This window comes from Nanorana parkeri, unplaced genomic scaffold (genome assembly GCF_000935625.1).
Source record: "Nanorana parkeri isolate BGI_ZX_2015 unplaced genomic scaffold, ASM93562v1 scaffold1181, whole genome shotgun sequence".
Lineage (NCBI taxonomy): Eukaryota > Metazoa > Chordata > Amphibia > Anura > Dicroglossidae > Nanorana > Nanorana parkeri.
Genome location: NW_017307449.1, coordinates 8,986 through 26,899, shown reverse-complemented (window position 1 = coordinate 26,899; position 17,914 = coordinate 8,986). Strand labels below are relative to the sequence as shown.

Here is a 17,914-nt window from a genome sequence, read left to right as displayed (position 1 = left end):
TGTAAAAAAAAAACTAATAAAAAAGCACCCCAGTCTTTGACAAGTCTTTTATTTTAAAAAAACCAAATAAATTGATCCACCAACGTAATCCAGGGTCAATCACGATGTCCAGCATTGTCAACGACGACTCCACGAAATATAAAAATGAAACAAGAAAAAATTTATAGAAATCATAATTGTTTTTAAGCAACGACGCCGACCCGTCTGCTCGTGTCGAATGGCATTCTGACAGATGCCGGCAACATATACACAATTGGGCGGAGCTAGCGGTGGCAGCTAGCTAGCATCGCCCAACTGGTTACAGATGTACAGCATCTGACAGGTTAGCCATGATTGGGCAAAATCATCATGACTTTGCCCAATCATGGCTCTTACAGAGTATTGTGTCCTGATTGGGCCAAAGTCTTGCACCTGACTTGTGGTCAGATGCAAGGCTTTAGCCAATCAGAGCTCACAAGGCACTGTGCAATGCATAGTAGTGCCTTGTGGGGTGCTTGGCGAGCAAACAGCCTGCTGAATGCCCTGACAGTTCGTGTGTTCGCTGAACACAGGAACTGCTGATGTTCAAGTTGAACTCTTGCTGGACTCGAACATTGAGCCTATGCCTTGTACTAACAAGGAAGAGCTGGAAAAATATTTTGAAACTAATTAGGTTAATTGGCAACAGGTCAGTAACTTGTTTGGATATAAAAAGAGCATCTTAGAGAGTCAGACTGTCTCAGAAGTACAGATGGGCAGAGGTTCACCAATCTGGTATGGGGTGTATAGTACGTATGGATTGGGCAGCTTGCACATCTGGAAAGGCACCATCAATGCTGAAAGATATATCCAGGTTTTAGGGCAGCATATGCTCCCATCCAGATGACATCTTTTTTCAGGGAAGGCCTTGTATATTTCAGCAGGACAATGCTAAACCGCACACTGCATCTATGACAACAGCATTGCTTCGTAGTAGAAGAGTCTGTGTGCTTAACTGGCCTGCCTGTCGTCCAGACCTTTCACCAAATTAAAACTATTTGGCACATCTTGTAATAAAAAAATGACAAAGAAGACTCAGGACTGTTGAGCAGTTAGAATCCTATATCAAGACTGGGACAACATTCCTATCCCAACACTCTAGCAACTGGTATCCTCAGTTCCCAGACAGTGTTGTTAAAAGAAGAGGGGATGCTACAACACGGTAAACATGGCCCTGTCCCAACTTTTTTGAGACACGCTGCTGCCATCAATTTCAAAATTACCTTATTTTTTTCTGAGAATGGTACATTTTCTCAGTCTAAACATTGGATATGTTTTCAATTTTCTATTGGGAATACAATATCGGATTATGAGATTTGCAAAGCATTGCATTCTGTTTTTATGTAGTTAACTTTTTGTGAATTGGGGATGTACAGTATATGGTGTGATATATTCTTTAAGCAACTGCCTTAATAAAACAATAATGGTGGTGACAATTTACAAATATATTGTGATAGCATAGAGAGTTACGGAAAGTTCATTTAAAGCAATCTAAAATAGCATTAACCTTTCTGATTAGATTGAAACCTAGCATTAATCATTTGGAGGGGTTCTGTCACTTTTATACGTGTGTATGCGAGTTAAAAAGGGGAAACATTCTGAAATGACAACTTGATTGAAACAGTATGAAAAAGCATCCAGAATTGAATTAGGTAGATTGGGAGTTACATTCAAGCAAACAGTATTCTGTGTTTAGTAAATGTGATCGAGATTACAGATGATCAATAAATAACAAGTGGTTTGCATTTACTGTTTTCCATATCCTTTTCCATCAGCTAAAAGTTTAACCTTTTAAGTTTATGGTGCACTGCTCTGAACCACAGTCATTGCAAATTAACATTTTCATAGCAGGCTGTGAAAATTCATATGTAATCTTATTTATTAAGGCAGATAATAACAATTATGATAAACTGCTATAACCTACTTCACAAAACAGGTTAATATGCAGTACTGCACTTTGCACATTGCTCTTTGCTTCACTGAATAAGCGTGTAACAGGGTGTTCCACAAATATTTTGCTATTTATTTTGATTTGCCTTTACTGTCTCATTTGTTTTACGCTTTCTCTTTGCTGCTAAGATCAGCATGAAATGTAAAGTTATCATTAATTGAGATAAACCCAATTAATTCTAGTTGCTCCACTAAAAATCTATGGTAAATGTAAAATGCATTATCATTAAAAAGATATATGTTGTATTTAAGGATAGCTATACATAAGCACATCTAGCTATGTGTATGTGGCCCAGCTGCATTTGGCTGTAAATGCCTACACAGAGATATACAGTAAAATATTCTGTAAGATCAATAGTACAGATTGTACAAGTACATATAGAACCATACATTGTCCACATGCTGCACAACTGGAGTCAACATAGTCCTAAGCACTGCAGCTGATACCTTTTAGCTATAATCAGCACTTATATCTGAAATTTCCAAACCCTTGTGTGGGCATTTTTACATGAAACCTGATTGTACAAGTATCTATAGAACCATACAATGTCCACATGCTGCACAACTGGAGTCAACATAGACTGGCCTACACATCTTAAGCACTTCAGCTTATACCTTTAGCTATAATCAGCACTTTATGTCTTCATGTTTTACGGTAAGTTGTTACCATACAGAGATCCAATTTTCCCTATTAATTAAGAAAGGCATTCTATAATAGTTTGTCAGACACCATATCCACTGGAAGATAATGGCATTTCACTCTTTAGATGTTTTCTAGTTTTTATTATAATATCTGATCAGATGAAGATGGCCATGTTTAGCTATTCATACAAAAATCTGAATCTTATTTCTTTGTATATGGGTTTTTAGGGTGTGTATAACCTTTACTTTGCTTGTAGCTAAGGATAGGAGATCTAGTAAGATCAAAGAGCCAAATGAATATGAATATATTTTATGTTTAGCAGTTTAAGCTTTTGCGTCAATTTCTTATTGCTCCATTTTATACCTTTCAGATTGGTGACTTTGCATATGTGATTGAGGGAACTGGAACTTCACCCTTGCCATCATCATTTATTCCTGTTGACAGTCCAAATGTTTTTCAAGCCACTGATTCACTTTCAGGTTTGTACTTTTCTGCTTAAATTTACTTTATTCAGTGCATGGTCTGTTTGTAAAAAATAAAATATTTTGCTTTAGCTATTTAATTTAAACCCAGTTTATTTCTCCCTGAAAACAGCATTGGCTATCTGCCTTTATTGACAACAAACTATTTCTGAAATATGTATGCAAATCGTGTAAAACAAATCATACAAAATATTTTTTTAATGTAGATAAAAAAATGGCCGTAAGAGGTTTTAGACATACCATGCTAGGTGAGCTTTGCAGTTCTAAAATATTTTTGTCACCAAGAGTAGATCAATCAAATAAGCAAGGCTGTGCAGATGAACAAAGCACTGGAGTAAAGGTTCCTAAAGACTTACAAGACTGCCTGATCCAGCTTCTTGCTGCTGTTGGTGCATGCACCTTATACTATTTTTTATCCTGGAATTGAGCATTAACATGCAACTAAAATAAGAAAAAAGTGTCCTAGAGTAGCAAACCTGCCTTGTTTCATGTTCCATGACCATGGGTAATCATAGTAATCTTTTAAATAGGTAACACTTAGAAATAGGTAACAAATTATGAAGACATTCATATTTTCGAAAACATGTACAACACAAAATCAAATGTAGAAAATTGTTAAACTCAATTAACTTCACATTTTATATTTAAATCCTGTCAAGTTAATTAAAGTTCTGTAGTCAATGCTAATTATATTATGCTGCTATAATGCAAAAATTAATGTTTTAACAATGGCCTATAGGCCAATTGTTGAAATTCTGCTAAGGTTATATTTTTTTTAAAGATCCCGCTGAAATTATTTTGAAGCTCTTTTTTTTTAATGAAAAAGCTTTTGAATAGTTGAACTGTGATAAAAGTGGTATTATTCTACTCATCAACTATACTAGTATATTCAGATATGCCAATTTAAAAGCAGCTGTGTCAACACACATTTTTATTCCTAATAGATATGTATAATTGTATGATAGCAAAAACTGCAAAGAAATGGGTTTCTTTCTGTAAGAGTATAAAATACGAGGGCATAAAATAATTGAGTTGCTCAATAAAAATGACTGTATTGTCTTTGTGCCTGATGAAAATCACCATTATTCTAAATGTATAAAAATGTCCAGTATGGATATACAAAAATATTAAAGGATGATATTCGGTTTTTAAGACTTCTTACATTTAGGGGTCTATTCACAAAGCTGCCGAGGGATCTTCGACCCCAGGACCCCTTCAACCCCAGGACCCCTTCGGTTCAGTAGAACCGAAGGGCTGCTGTAAGGGCTATTCACTATAGCCCGTATAGCTCCCAAAGTTGGCCAAGGGGCTCAGTCGAGCTGAAGGCATATGCCTCGGCTTGCCTGAGCTCAGGTGAAAGCCGAAGCTGGCCGACAGCATGCTACTAAACGCTGGGCGGAGCCAGCCGTCATCTCACGGCTGGCTCCGGGCACTTGCCAGGTTACCAGGTAATCAGGGACGCTGATCTCCAGACAGCCCAACTCTCCCACATGCTCTGGGAGTCTCCCGCTATTAGATAGCGGCTCCCGGCTGCCCAGGAGATATACACTTTCTCCCGGAAAGGTTCACTCGAGCAGAGTAAACCTTTCCCTGCTCTGTTGTCTTTTTTAATTTTTCTTCTGACATCGGAGCCATTGGCTGCCGTCAAAATAATAAAAATTAAAAAACAGCATAGGAATGCATAGCTACATTCCTATTGGCTATTTCAATTTGCAATAGCAAACTAGCTATTGCACCCGCCCACTGCTGCTGTCAATCAGCAGAGGGGACCTGAAGTTCTCCATCAGGTCCCCTTCTAGTGATTGACAGCAGCAGAGGGCGGGTGCAATAGCTAGTTTGCTATTGGCTATTCCAAAGTGAAATAGCCAATAGGAATCTAGCTATGCATTCCTATGGTGTTTTTTTTATTCTGACGGCAGCAGAACCGCCCGGCCAATAGAAAACAGTTGGGCGGAGCTAACTGTCACTGCTAGCTCTGCCCAATCATTTTCTATTTTATTTTTTTCTACTTTTTTAATTGTTTTTCTATTCTGCTCGGTACCACAGAGGTACCGAGCAGAACAGCCGAGCCGAATGCCGCTCAGCGGCATTCAGCTATTTACTCACTGCTGTTCGGCATCTAGGAGAATAGGCCGAACATCAGTGAGTAGCCTGCCGGAGGTTCGGCTCAGCCGATCCAGATGTTGGTTCAGCTGAGTGGAACTTCTGCACTTCGGGACAGCCAAACATGCTGAGCATGTTTGGCCGACCCGAAGCCAGCCACAGCAAGCCGATGTACGTCTGATTTTATCGGTGTACGGCTAAAATCAGCCATACAAGCCTGAAGTGAATAGCCTACGGCAGCTTTGTGAATAGACCCCTTAGTTTCACAATAAAACGGGAAATATTTGTCATTTGTTTAAATAGTTGATACATTTATATATTCCAAATGCAGAGGTAAGTAATCCTGGGACTCCTGCTGCGGTGAAATTACAAGTCCTATGTAGCATTGCAAGACTCTGACAGTCACAGGCATGACTTCTAGGGACAGAAGCATGATGGGATTTGTAGTTTCACCACAGCTTGAGTGCCGAGGTTGTCTAACCCTGTCTTAGTGATTCAAGCAGTTTTTTTTCAATTTTTGAATGCCAATACATGTAGATACATGCCCTTTTAGGTGCACCATGAAGTAAATTACCTTGTTTGGACCATTCTAAATTTCATTCTGGAGCACAGAATATAGCAAATATCTGGTAATGGATCCAAAACCAGGTTTATTCTCTTAGACAACAGAATATTTTCCCAGTATATTGTGTATATTATATAGACACAAATAATACATTTTTCATATTTGATCCCTTTTAATCTTTTAAATATATAATTAAAATAATGTTGTTATATCTGTTTGATAAGGGGAAAAAAACCTGTTGATCCTAAAAGAAATCTTGTGAGCCAAAAACTGACTGTGTTAGTATTTAGCATTGTTCCAGAACCCCCATGTTATGGAGAACAGAAAAGAGGTAGATTTTCTGTTGTCCTGTCCTAGGGTGACAGGGCTCCATAGATACAGTATGGGTGAGTGAGGATTGTCACCCTAGGACAGGAAGTGTGTAGCTAGCAGGCTCACCAGGAAAAAGAAATAAAGGGGGACAAAAACCTTGAATAGGAAAACTAATACAGCCACCACATCTAATGACTGGCTAACTGCAATTTATTGCACTTTTGGATTTGGAACCCCGTTAACCCTTTCCCAGACCGATGATGGGATTATCCCATCATGATCGTTCAGTTCTTTAACGAACGGTGACAGGATAATCCCGTCATGCAGTACAATGAGCGCTGGTCCCTTAAGGGACCAGCGCTCATTGAGTTACTGCTGTTGATGAGTCCCTCCAGGAATCGAGGCAGCCCCTCAACTGCAGATGAGGTTGTCGCAGACCTAGGACCACACCGATAGCTGATCCCTGTGATCGCAGAGCCGTGACAGACACAAAGCCGGCAGCAGCTCACTGTGTTGTGCAACTGCTAGCTGGCTGTTTGTTACAAAGTGATACAAAGTATCTCTGAGGAGAATACTGTATTCTACTCAGAGATTCTAAGTTTTAAAGCCCCTGTAAATAAAAAATAACCCCTTAGTGCCCCCTAGTTTAAAAAAATAAATAAAAAAAGGAAACAGTCAAAAAAGTCTTAAACCAGTAATAAAAAAATAATAAGAAAATATAGTGCTGAAAAACATTCTAAAATTGTTCCAGACTAAAATTGAATTTTACTCCTTGTTTTCTATGACCTATAACCTATAACAAAATAAACTGAAATCCCACACATGTGATATACCTTCTAAATCAGGACAAATACAATAATTTATTATGAATTGCTTTCTGTTAGCTACACTAATTATGTACATGTTATTATTGCCAAAACTATCAAAAATGTGTGTGGGGGGTTCTTTTTTTTCAAATGTTTTAAAAAAATTAATTAAAAAAATGTATATATCCATATGTCACATCAAATTAAAGCCCATTTTGTCCTTCAAAAACCGTATATGATATGTGTAGGTGTAATGTATGAGGAAGATGGAAATTTTGGTTCAACAAACACATAGCAAAAATGCATACAGCATTGAACAATATATAACAGGGAATTAAACTGTTGTAATAACTGGAGCTGCCTAGGAGAAAGAAATACTTAGTGGAGTTAATTGCAGTTAAGCATAACTATACAGTAAAACAGTACAGTGCACTTGGCTGCTTGTGCTTGGCTCCTTGTAGCAGAGTCCCTCTCACACCAAAGGAGGTTGGTCTGGTAGTTCAGGAGTTAAACTGGAGGGATCAAAGGACCAGTGCCACAGGCAGGTGAGAGGATAAGTCTCTAGAAGCACTAGTATAGCACTGTAGAGACAGGACCACCAACCAAACCTACTCTGGACATAGTTGCCAAACTGCTCTGTGCAGTGACTGGGTCTTCTTTTGAAGCTCTGCTATTGTGTTCCAACCTGGCTGTTGTATTAACAGTGGTGGGACAATGCACCTGGTGGCAGATCACATGTACATCCTCCTCTACCCCATTAGGTCTGGTCTCTCTGAGCATCTAATGGTGAGAAACAGGGAAACCTAAATTCCACGGGCATGTCCACGAGTCCCGAGGCTTATGGAAAGCCATAGAATTGTGGAAAAAGAACTTAAAGGGACCCATGCCTGCACCTGAGCATAGCAAATAAAGGGGCACTTCTCTAAGTTATCATTGCTGCTCTTAAAAACGCACTAGTAAATTATTAAATTTAAGGTGCCATGATAGACATAATTTAGTAGAGAACAACACTGTGTAAACATTTGTATTGTTTGACAACAGTATGCTGTAATTCCTCTTTAAAATGATTGCTAGTTTTTTTGATAATTGTCATTGCTTTTTAATAGGCAGCACGCATTCAAAGAAAACCTACTATCTTAAATGTAAAGAAAACAGTATCTTAGAAGAAAATCTAAAGATCCCATTGTTTAATGAAAAAAGGGAGAGAGCTTTGGCAATTGCAGCCCAAATGCAAATGTCACTTCTGGAGTACGAGCGCAGAAAAGTCACTGGCACACTGGAGAGCAGCAGTGTCCGAGCTGCAGTAGCGGCACCTGGAGTTAACAGAGAGGAGGTAAGTTATATGTACAATCTATGCAAGTTTTCTATGTAAATGATCCTTGTACATGTATGTAAATATTATGCATTATCAGATAGCACAACAGAAGCTGCAAAAAATACACTTAAATTGGGTTATAAATGTTCTTTCCTATGTACAGTATTATGACAGCTTTTATGGACATTGCCATCCACTGCTCTCTTCTCGTTATGTACTGAGGTGAGCTGTAGGGATGAATCACTAGCACCAAGTTCTTTAATTTTGCTACGGCAGTAGCCCATATACATCTAATTTACAGTAGCCTTCAACTTTCTGATATCAGTCACTTCCTACTCAGTCACAGCTGCTGCAAAATACCTGGTGCATCCCAGTATGGAGGAGCATTTGACCCCTTCATATATTGTAGTGCTTGATCCTGAGTGGTCAATGGCAAAGCACAAAAACTGTCACATGATGAGGAGGTGAGGAAATATTTGAAAAGCAAACCATGTGCCAAAGTCTTAAACATAGGCAATTATGACAACAGAATAGTAGGTCTGAGGTTCATAAAATACTCCTCATGTCAATAAAAGTCTGTACAGCAACAGATAAACAAGCAGAGTGAAAACGTTAATTGTACAGTGATGACTTTAAATTTTTTTTAAAAATCGGGAGGGTAATAGAAACGGACCTAGACAGTATAGCATTACAGGAGGACCTGAATAAAATAGGGAAGTGGGCAAATATATGGCAGATGAGATTTAATGCTGATAAATGCAAAGTAATGCACTTTGGGATTAAAAAAATAAGCAAACGGGCTATACAATTATGGGTATGCCACTAGGGAAGTCGGAAATAGAAAAAGATTTGGGGGGCATTTCAGGCCACAGATTAAAGAATAGCTTGCAGTACCAGTCTGCTGTAAGAAAAGCAAGTAGAGTCCTGTCCTGTATTAGGAAGGGAATATTTTGCAGGGACAAGTCTATAATTGTGCAACTTTACACATCATTGGTTCGGCCTCATCTGGAGTATGCGGACCAGTTTTGGTCACCAGTCCACAGAAAGCTGGAGCTGGAAAGAGTCCAGCGGAGGGCAACCAAACTCTTAAAGGGGATGGAGGACCAGAGCTATGAGACAAGGCTACTAAATTTAAACATGTTCACGTTGGAAGTAAGGAGATTAACGGGGGATATGATTTTCATGTACAAGATGTTCAATGGTGATAGCAACATTAGCCACAAACTCTTTACCATTAACTCCATAACAAAGTCTAGAGGCCACCACCTAAAATTGGTGGAAAAAAAATTCCAGCACAAGGGGCGAAGGGGGTTCTTCACAGTTAGAGTGGTTAGGGTCTGGGACTCACTACCACAGGCAGTGATTTCAGCTAAGAGTGTGGAATCATTCAAGAAGCTTTTGGATGATTTCCTGAGAGACCATAATTTACAGGGGTACAGGTACTGTTGAGAATGAGATGAGACATGGACCTATACATACGCACACATCAGCAATAGTTTGGACTTGATGTCTTTATTCAACCTCAAATACTATGTAACTATGTAACATCATGGTTTCCACTATGCTATCATTTAAGCACCAGTTGGTCACAGATTTTACAGACTAAAGATATAGAGGGAAATTTAATAAAAAGTGTACCAGACAAAGTTTGTCGTAACTTTGTCTCAACTCTAACACAGCCAATAACTTTTACATTCTCATTTTCAAAGCTGTGTGGAAAAAAACGCACCAGTTGAGATACAGTATAGCTTATCTCAAAAACTTTTTTTATCCCCCCACGGTGTCCAAAACATTTTTGTCTGAGTGGGCAGATCTTCTGTTTTATTTACCTTTATTGCACTTTCAAAAACTTAGACTATTGTAAGAAAAAGTTGAAAAGTGTATTGTGATTTTAATTTTGAAGAAAATAAAAGAAGCTCTTCGAAGGAGCCTGTTAGATTTTCTCTTTTCAGTAAGCCAAACAGGAGTATAAATCAAAAGCGCTGGTCATTCAGAGATGGCTCTAGTTATTTATTTATTTTCTATTTATTGTGCTGACAGACACTTGAGTGTACTGTATTTATTAAAAAGGTCAAGATGGCCTTACTATAATTGTGCTGTGAAAGATGACTGCATGGCAATTACTTATGAGACTTCAAATTAATTCATTTAATTTGCATATCAACTTTCCGAATGCAAATTTAAATGCATTATATAAAGCCATTATTCTTTGTGTTATATAAAATATACATTGTGAGCAATCTAAACCATACATACATTTTTTTGTAGCAAACCTTTTAAATTTGAACAAATACAAATTAGTTGAACTATGGCGCATGTAAAAATGTACTTTCACGTTACTAAAATTTCTGTGGCAAACATTACCACCTTCCATGCTATCATTCAGCACAGAAACAGCAGTGGTCCTGCTCTGGCGTAGAGGTTCAGGAGAATATGTATATCTCCACTAGTGCTAAGTAAAGATGGGGATACTAGCCTTTCAAATCCACACAGTTTGTTTACTTCGCTAGATGTAAAACTGTCTTTGCTGACATGTACATGTACAGTTTCCAGGTTGTTCAGCTGTGTTTATGAGTTTCCATCTCCATTCAAAGGCCATCACAAAAGTTTTGAACTAGTTGTTCCTGAAACAGTGTTTGCAGTTCCATGATCTGACTGATTTGTTTTATATAATGAAATACAACTTACGTATTGTTTAATGGGCAATTAATGCAAGAATTATGTGAATCTCTTGATATGGAATATTGTTGTACTATACCTATGCTTTGTCTGGGAACCTTGGAAAGGCCAGAAAGGCAGAGACATTGATTTATGTGAGTTGTCATAATGGGAATGACCTGCAGTATGCCTGCTGATGTTCAACTCCATTGATATGCAGCTTGTGTATTTTCTTTTTTATATGTGGCCTTTTTAGATAAAACTTTTATCCCATGCCAAAGAACAAAGTCAAACCACACTGCTGTTTTTTTTAGTATGACAGTGTGGGCAGACACAACTTTTATCAGAATCTTTCCAACCTGTCTGATTGACTTTGATATAGGCTACCCAAGCATCAGTCTGACATCAGGTAGTGCGAGTCTACCAAACCTGCAGGAATTGGAAAAATAAGGTTATTGTATATTACAGTTTAAGTACCTTTATGACTTTACAAAATCCTAAAGTCACAAACACTTTGAACATGTCACTGAACTCTTAATTTTTTATGAGACTTTTGGGCTTGTTATATATTAATTTTTCCTTTCCTCTTTACAGGTGAATTCCTCTTTACAGGTGAATTTGTCTTTCAGGTCTCCTTCTTCCTCCTGCTCTAAAATGTTCCAGTCTATCCAGTATGATGTGGAAATAAGTATGCCTGAGCATTTTGAGATTCCAAAGCAAATTTCCATTCCAGTTTCTACAAAAAGACGACTCTCTGTTAAACACACCTTAGCTAAAGGAAGTCAGCAGCATAATGAGCAAGGTATAAATCTGCATTGTAATTTATATTACTTCATACTGTTTCTACTAATTGCCGGTTAGTGAAACAAAACAAAGTAATAACTATGATTGTTCTCCTCACTCATGTTGTATTTTTTAAAATACCTTTTGAAGTGATGATTTACTCACTGGCACCTTTTCTGGGCGCAGGGGACCTGAAATCTAGCAATGTACATATGCCTGTGCAGGTCGGTCCCCGATGACCCCCTCTTGTCCCCACCAAAACCTCCTCTTATGGATCCCAAGAGGATCCCACCCCTGGACAGCCAATAGAGTCCACATCACACAGGCAGTGATGTAAACATCCAAAGAAGGCCCCATCTCCTGTACAACAAGGAAGAGGAAGACCAAAACATCATGTGACCACAGATTTAGGTGAGTAAAAGTGGCCTTTAGGTAGTTTTTTTAATGCTATGCCAGGCATTAGTTAGAGGGTGGTGAGGGCAGGGGGTTGTGTAGGGTGGGAGTAAGCCTGGAGATTATCTTTATGTTTTGAAGTGGGACATTTTTAACAGTAGCCTCCTGCAGACACCTGTTCTATTTTATTAATTTGAGAAATACATATATATCCTTTTCTAGTTTTACAGTGTTGAATTGAAACTCAATTATAAAGACTTCAAAGCCCATGCATTAACATTATTGCTCTTTCCATTCAACATTTTTAGTCACATAAACAGATATAAGCTAAAATGCCTATATCTGTCATTGCCCTAACCGATGAAAAGTGAAATCTCATTGATTGCTATGGTGTACTCTACTTTGGACACCAGTAGTACTGCAATTTTGTATTGCCTTGTCAAAAAACTCAGTCTCAGTCTGGTTCTGCATGTTAGTAAATTACATCCTTCTTGACATTTCGGAAATCCTGACATTTCACTTTATGTTGGTTGTTAAACAGCTTTGCTTCTTCTAAGACGTTTTGATTGGAACAAGATTTTTTTTTATTCATCAAGAATGGCATCTCATCACTTATTTGTATTGCTCGCATCTGCATTTCTTTTCTTAAAATTCAATTTGACAATTGAAGTAATTTTGAAGGTTTTGTAGATTTGTTGCTCAAGGTAATCTCGCAGCTTAGTTTAGTTGAAAATGCCTCATCAGAAACCTCGCAATTGCTTTTTTTTCTGAATGTGTTTTATTAAAAGCAACTTAAAGGACCCAAAAATACAGGTCAGAGCAGCTTAGATCTGTGAGGAAGCCAACACATTTAGTTTAGTTCTTGAAGAACAAATCATGGCATATGAAAAAACCTTAGACAACAAAAAACGAGAATATATAGTGTATCGAAGAGACTCAGATTCTTACTTAAGAAAACAGCATACAGCAATCTGAAAGTGTAGCCACACTCCAGCCGTTCTAGGTTAAAATGGACTACCGCCCCTAAAAATCAGCAAGACTTCTTAGTTCCAATACTGGTTTTAATCCCTAGTTTCCAGTTCATCCAATGATGCACAGCCATAACCACCCATTAAGCAGATAAGTATAAGTTCTTCTCTCCACTTTGGAAATGTAAGGTTTGGGACCCTTCATAAGGGGTGGAAAGTTATCTTCCAACCCGTGTTGAATGACATAGAGAGTTCACTGAGCAACAGATTGGATTCAATCCACGAAAAACTACAAAATAGCCAGAAAAAGCCCTAGGAGCCCGGTCCCTATACTCTTATGACAGGTTAGTTAGTAAATTTACTATGCAAGTTCAACACAAAGGGGTTGATTTACTAACCTTATAAACACACCACGAACCTGTATACACCTCTGCAGTGTGTTCCCTCCCAGCATGATCTATGGGTGGAATCTAAACACCTTTGTAATGTGTACACACCCAGCAGGTGTGTTGTGCAAAGCCCTGCCCTGAATTCCAAGGTGATGTTGGGTAAATTAGCTCTATGTTGTGTTGCTTGCGTTGATGAATGCAAGGAATGTAAATGCATGAGCTAACCATTTTTGTCTAAACTGTGAAGCAACATTATATATGCATCATGTGCATGATTTTTCCATATATGGCATTAGTGGAAATATGCTTTTAGAGACTTTTTGGTTGATAAATACGTTTTGCTGTGTGAAAATCACACACACCTGGTGTGTGTGTGTGTGTTTAGGTTAGTAAATCACCCCCAAATTCTCAGTAAGTCATGGATAATACATTCACAAAAAAATATTTTTTTATAGTTTACAAATGTAACTTTCAGATGTTAATCCTATTACATGATCAATGCACTCTTTTTAGTTTGCTATTGGCTATTCCAAAGTGAAATAGCCAATAGGAATCTAGCTATGCATTCCTATGGTGTTTTTTTTATTCTGACGGCAGCAGAACCGCCCGGCCAATAGAAAACAGTTGGGCGGAGCTAACTGTCACTGCTAGCTCTGCCCAATCATTTTCTATTTTATTTTTTTCTACTTTTTTAATTGTTTTTCTATTCTGCTCGGTACCACAGAGGTACCGAGCAGAACAGCCGAGCCGAATGCCGCTCAGCGGCATTCAGCTATTTACTCACTGCTGTTCGGCATCTAGGAGAATAGGCCGAACATCAGTGAGTAGCCTGCCGGAGGTTCGGCTCAGCCGATCCAGATGTTGGTTCAGCTGAGTGGAACTTCTGCACTTCGGGACAGCCAAACATGCTGAGCATGTTTGGCCGACCCGAAGCCAGCCACAGCAAGCCGATGTACGTCTGATTTTATCGGTGTACGGCTAAAATCAGCCATACAAGCCTGAAGTGAATAGCCTACGGCAGCTTTGTGAATAGACCCCTTAGTTTCACAATAAAACGGGAAATATTTGTCATTTGTTTAAATAGTTGATACATTTATATATTCCAAATGCAGAGGTAAGTAATCCTGGGACTCCTGCTGCGGTGAAATTACAAGTCCTATGTAGCATTGCAAGACTCTGACAGTCACAGGCATGACTTCTAGGGACAGAAGCATGATGGGATTTGTAGTTTCACCACAGCTTGAGTGCCGAGGTTGTCTAACCCTGTCTTAGTGATTCAAGCAGTTTTTTTTCAATTTTTGAATGCCAATACATGTAGATACATGCCCTTTTAGGTGCACCATGAAGTAAATTACCTTGTTTGGACCATTCTAAATTTCATTCTGGAGCACAGAATATAGCAAATATCTGGTAATGGATCCAAAACCAGGTTTATTCTCTTAGACAACAGAATATTTTCCCAGTATATTGTGTATATTATATAGACACAAATAATACATTTTTCATATTTGATCCCTTTTAATCTTTTAAATATATAATTAAAATAATGTTGTTATATCTGTTTGATAAGGGGAAAAAAACCTGTTGATCCTAAAAGAAATCTTGTGAGCCAAAAACTGACTGTGTTAGTATTTAGCATTGTTCCAGAACCCCCATGTTATGGAGAACAGAAAAGAGGTAGATTTTCTGTTGTCCTGTCCTAGGGTGACAGGGCTCCATAGATACAGTATGGGTGAGTGAGGATTGTCACCCTAGGACAGGAAGTGTGTAGCTAGCAGGCTCACCAGGAAAAAGAAATAAAGGGGGACAAAAACCTTGAATAGGAAAACTAATACAGCCACCACATCTAATGACTGGCTAACTGCAATTTATTGCACTTTTGGATTTGGAACCCCGTTAACCCTTTCCCAGACCGATGATGGGATTATCCCATCATGATCGTTCAGTTCTTTAACGAACGGTGACAGGATAATCCCGTCATGCAGTACAATGAGCGCTGGTCCCTTAAGGGACCAGCGCTCATTGAGTTACTGCTGTTGATGAGTCCCTCCAGGAATCGAGGCAGCCCCTCAACTGCAGATGAGGTTGTCGCAGACCTAGGACCACACCGATAGCTGATCCCTGTGATCGCAGAGCCGTGACAGACACAAAGCCGGCAGCAGCTCACTGTGTTGTGCAACTGCTAGCTGGCTGTTTGTTACAAAGTGATACAAAGTATCTCTGAGGAGAATACTGTATTCTACTCAGAGATTCTAAGTTTTAAAGCCCCTGTAAATAAAAAATAACCCCTTAGTGCCCCCTAGTTTAAAAAAATAAATAAAAAAAGGAAACAGTCAAAAAAGTCTTAAACCAGTAATAAAAAAATAATAAGAAAATATAGTGCTGAAAAACATTCTAAAATTGTTCCAGACTAAAATTGAATTTTACTCCTTGTTTTCTATGACCTATAACCTATAACAAAATAAACTGAAATCCCACACATGTGATATACCTTCTAAATCAGGACAAATACAATAATTTATTATGAATTGCTTTCTGTTAGCTACACTAATTATGTACATGTTATTATTGCCAAAACTATCAAAAATGTGTGTGGGGGGTTCTTTTTTTTCAAATGTTTTAAAAAAATTAATTAAAAAAATGTATATATCCATATGTCACATCAAATTAAAGCCCATTTTGTCCTTCAAAAACCGTATATGATATGTGTAGGTGTAATGTATGAGGAAGATGGAAATTTTGGTTCAACAAACACATAGCAAAAATGCATACAGCATTGAACAATATATAACAGGGAATTAAACTGTTGTAATAACTGGAGCTGCCTAGGAGAAAGAAATACTTAGTGGAGTTAATTGCAGTTAAGCATAACTATACAGTAAAACAGTACAGTGCACTTGGCTGCTTGTGCTTGGCTCCTTGTAGCAGAGTCCCTCTCACACCAAAGGAGGTTGGTCTGGTAGTTCAGGAGTTAAACTGGAGGGATCAAAGGACCAGTGCCACAGGCAGGTGAGAGGATAAGTCTCTAGAAGCACTAGTATAGCACTGTAGAGACAGGACCACCAACCAAACCTACTCTGGACATAGTTGCCAAACTGCTCTGTGCAGTGACTGGGTCTTCTTTTGAAGCTCTGCTATTGTGTTCCAACCTGGCTGTTGTATTAACAGTGGTGGGACAATGCACCTGGTGGCAGATCACATGTACATCCTCCTCTACCCCATTAGGTCTGGTCTCTCTGAGCATCTAATGGTGAGAAACAGGGAAACCTAAATTCCACGGGCATGTCCACGAGTCCCGAGGCTTATGGAAAGCCATAGAATTGTGGAAAAAGAACTTAAAGGGACCCATGCCTGCACCTGAGCATAGCAAATAAAGGGGCACTTCTCTAAGTTATCATTGCTGCTCTTAAAAACGCACTAGTAAATTATTAAATTTAAGGTGCCATGATAGACATAATTTAGTAGAGAACAACACTGTGTAAACATTTGTATTGTTTGACAACAGTATGCTGTAATTCCTCTTTAAAATGATTGCTAGTTTTTTTGATAATTGTCATTGCTTTTTAATAGGCAGCACGCATTCAAAGAAAACCTACTATCTTAAATGTAAAGAAAACAGTATCTTAGAAGAAAATCTAAAGATCCCATTGTTTAATGAAAAAAGGGAGAGAGCTTTGGCAATTGCAGCCCAAATGCAAATGTCACTTCTGGAGTACGAGCGCAGAAAAGTCACTGGCACACTGGAGAGCAGCAGTGTCCGAGCTGCAGTAGCGGCACCTGGAGTTAACAGAGAGGAGGTAAGTTATATGTACAATCTATGCAAGTTTTCTATGTAAATGATCCTTGTACATGTATGTAAATATTATGCATTATCAGATAGCACAACAGAAGCTGCAAAAAATACACTTAAATTGGGTTATAAATGTTCTTTCCTATGTACAGTATTATGACAGCTTTTATGGACATTGCCATCCACTGCTCTCTTCTCGTTATGTACTGAGGTGAGCTGTAGGGATGAATCACTAGCACCAAGTTCTTTAATTTTGCTACGGCAGTAGCCCATATACATCTAATTTACAGTAGCCTTCAACTTTCTGATATCAGTCACTTCCTACTCAGTCACAGCTGCTGCAAAATACCTGGTGCATCCCAGTATGGAGGAGCATTTGACCCCTTCATATATTGTAGTGCTTGATCCTGAGTGGTCAATGGCAAAGCACAAAAACTGTCACATGATGAGGAGGTGAGGAAATATTTGAAAAGCAAACCATGTGCCAAAGTCTTAAACATAGGCAATTATGACAACAGAATAGTAGGTCTGAGGTTCATAAAATACTCCTCATGTCAATAAAAGTCTGTACAGCAACAGATAAACAAGCAGAGTGAAAACGTTAATTGTACAGTGATGACTTTAAATTTTTTTTAAAAATCGGGAGGGTAATAGAAACGGACCTAGACAGTATAGCATTACAGGAGGACCTGAATAAAATAGGGAAGTGGGCAAATATATGGCAGATGAGATTTAATGC

The 17,914-nt window shown here is 38.5% G+C and overlaps 1 protein-coding gene across 1 annotated transcript in view; it reads left to right on the top strand.

Annotated features, from left to right (window-relative positions):
- LOC108796841 (cilia- and flagella-associated protein 47-like) overlaps window positions 1-13,132 on the top strand; it is a 208,738-nt gene extending 195,606 nt beyond the window's left edge. The window contains 4 exon segments of the mRNA XM_018568382.1: window positions 2,982-3,090; window positions 7,986-8,223; window positions 11,482-11,654; window positions 13,101-13,132. Coding sequence (XP_018423884.1) covers window positions 2,982-3,090; window positions 7,986-8,223; window positions 11,482-11,654; window positions 13,101-13,132 — 552 coding nt within the window.
- The last annotated feature ends 4,782 nt before the right edge of the window (window positions 13,133-17,914 follow it).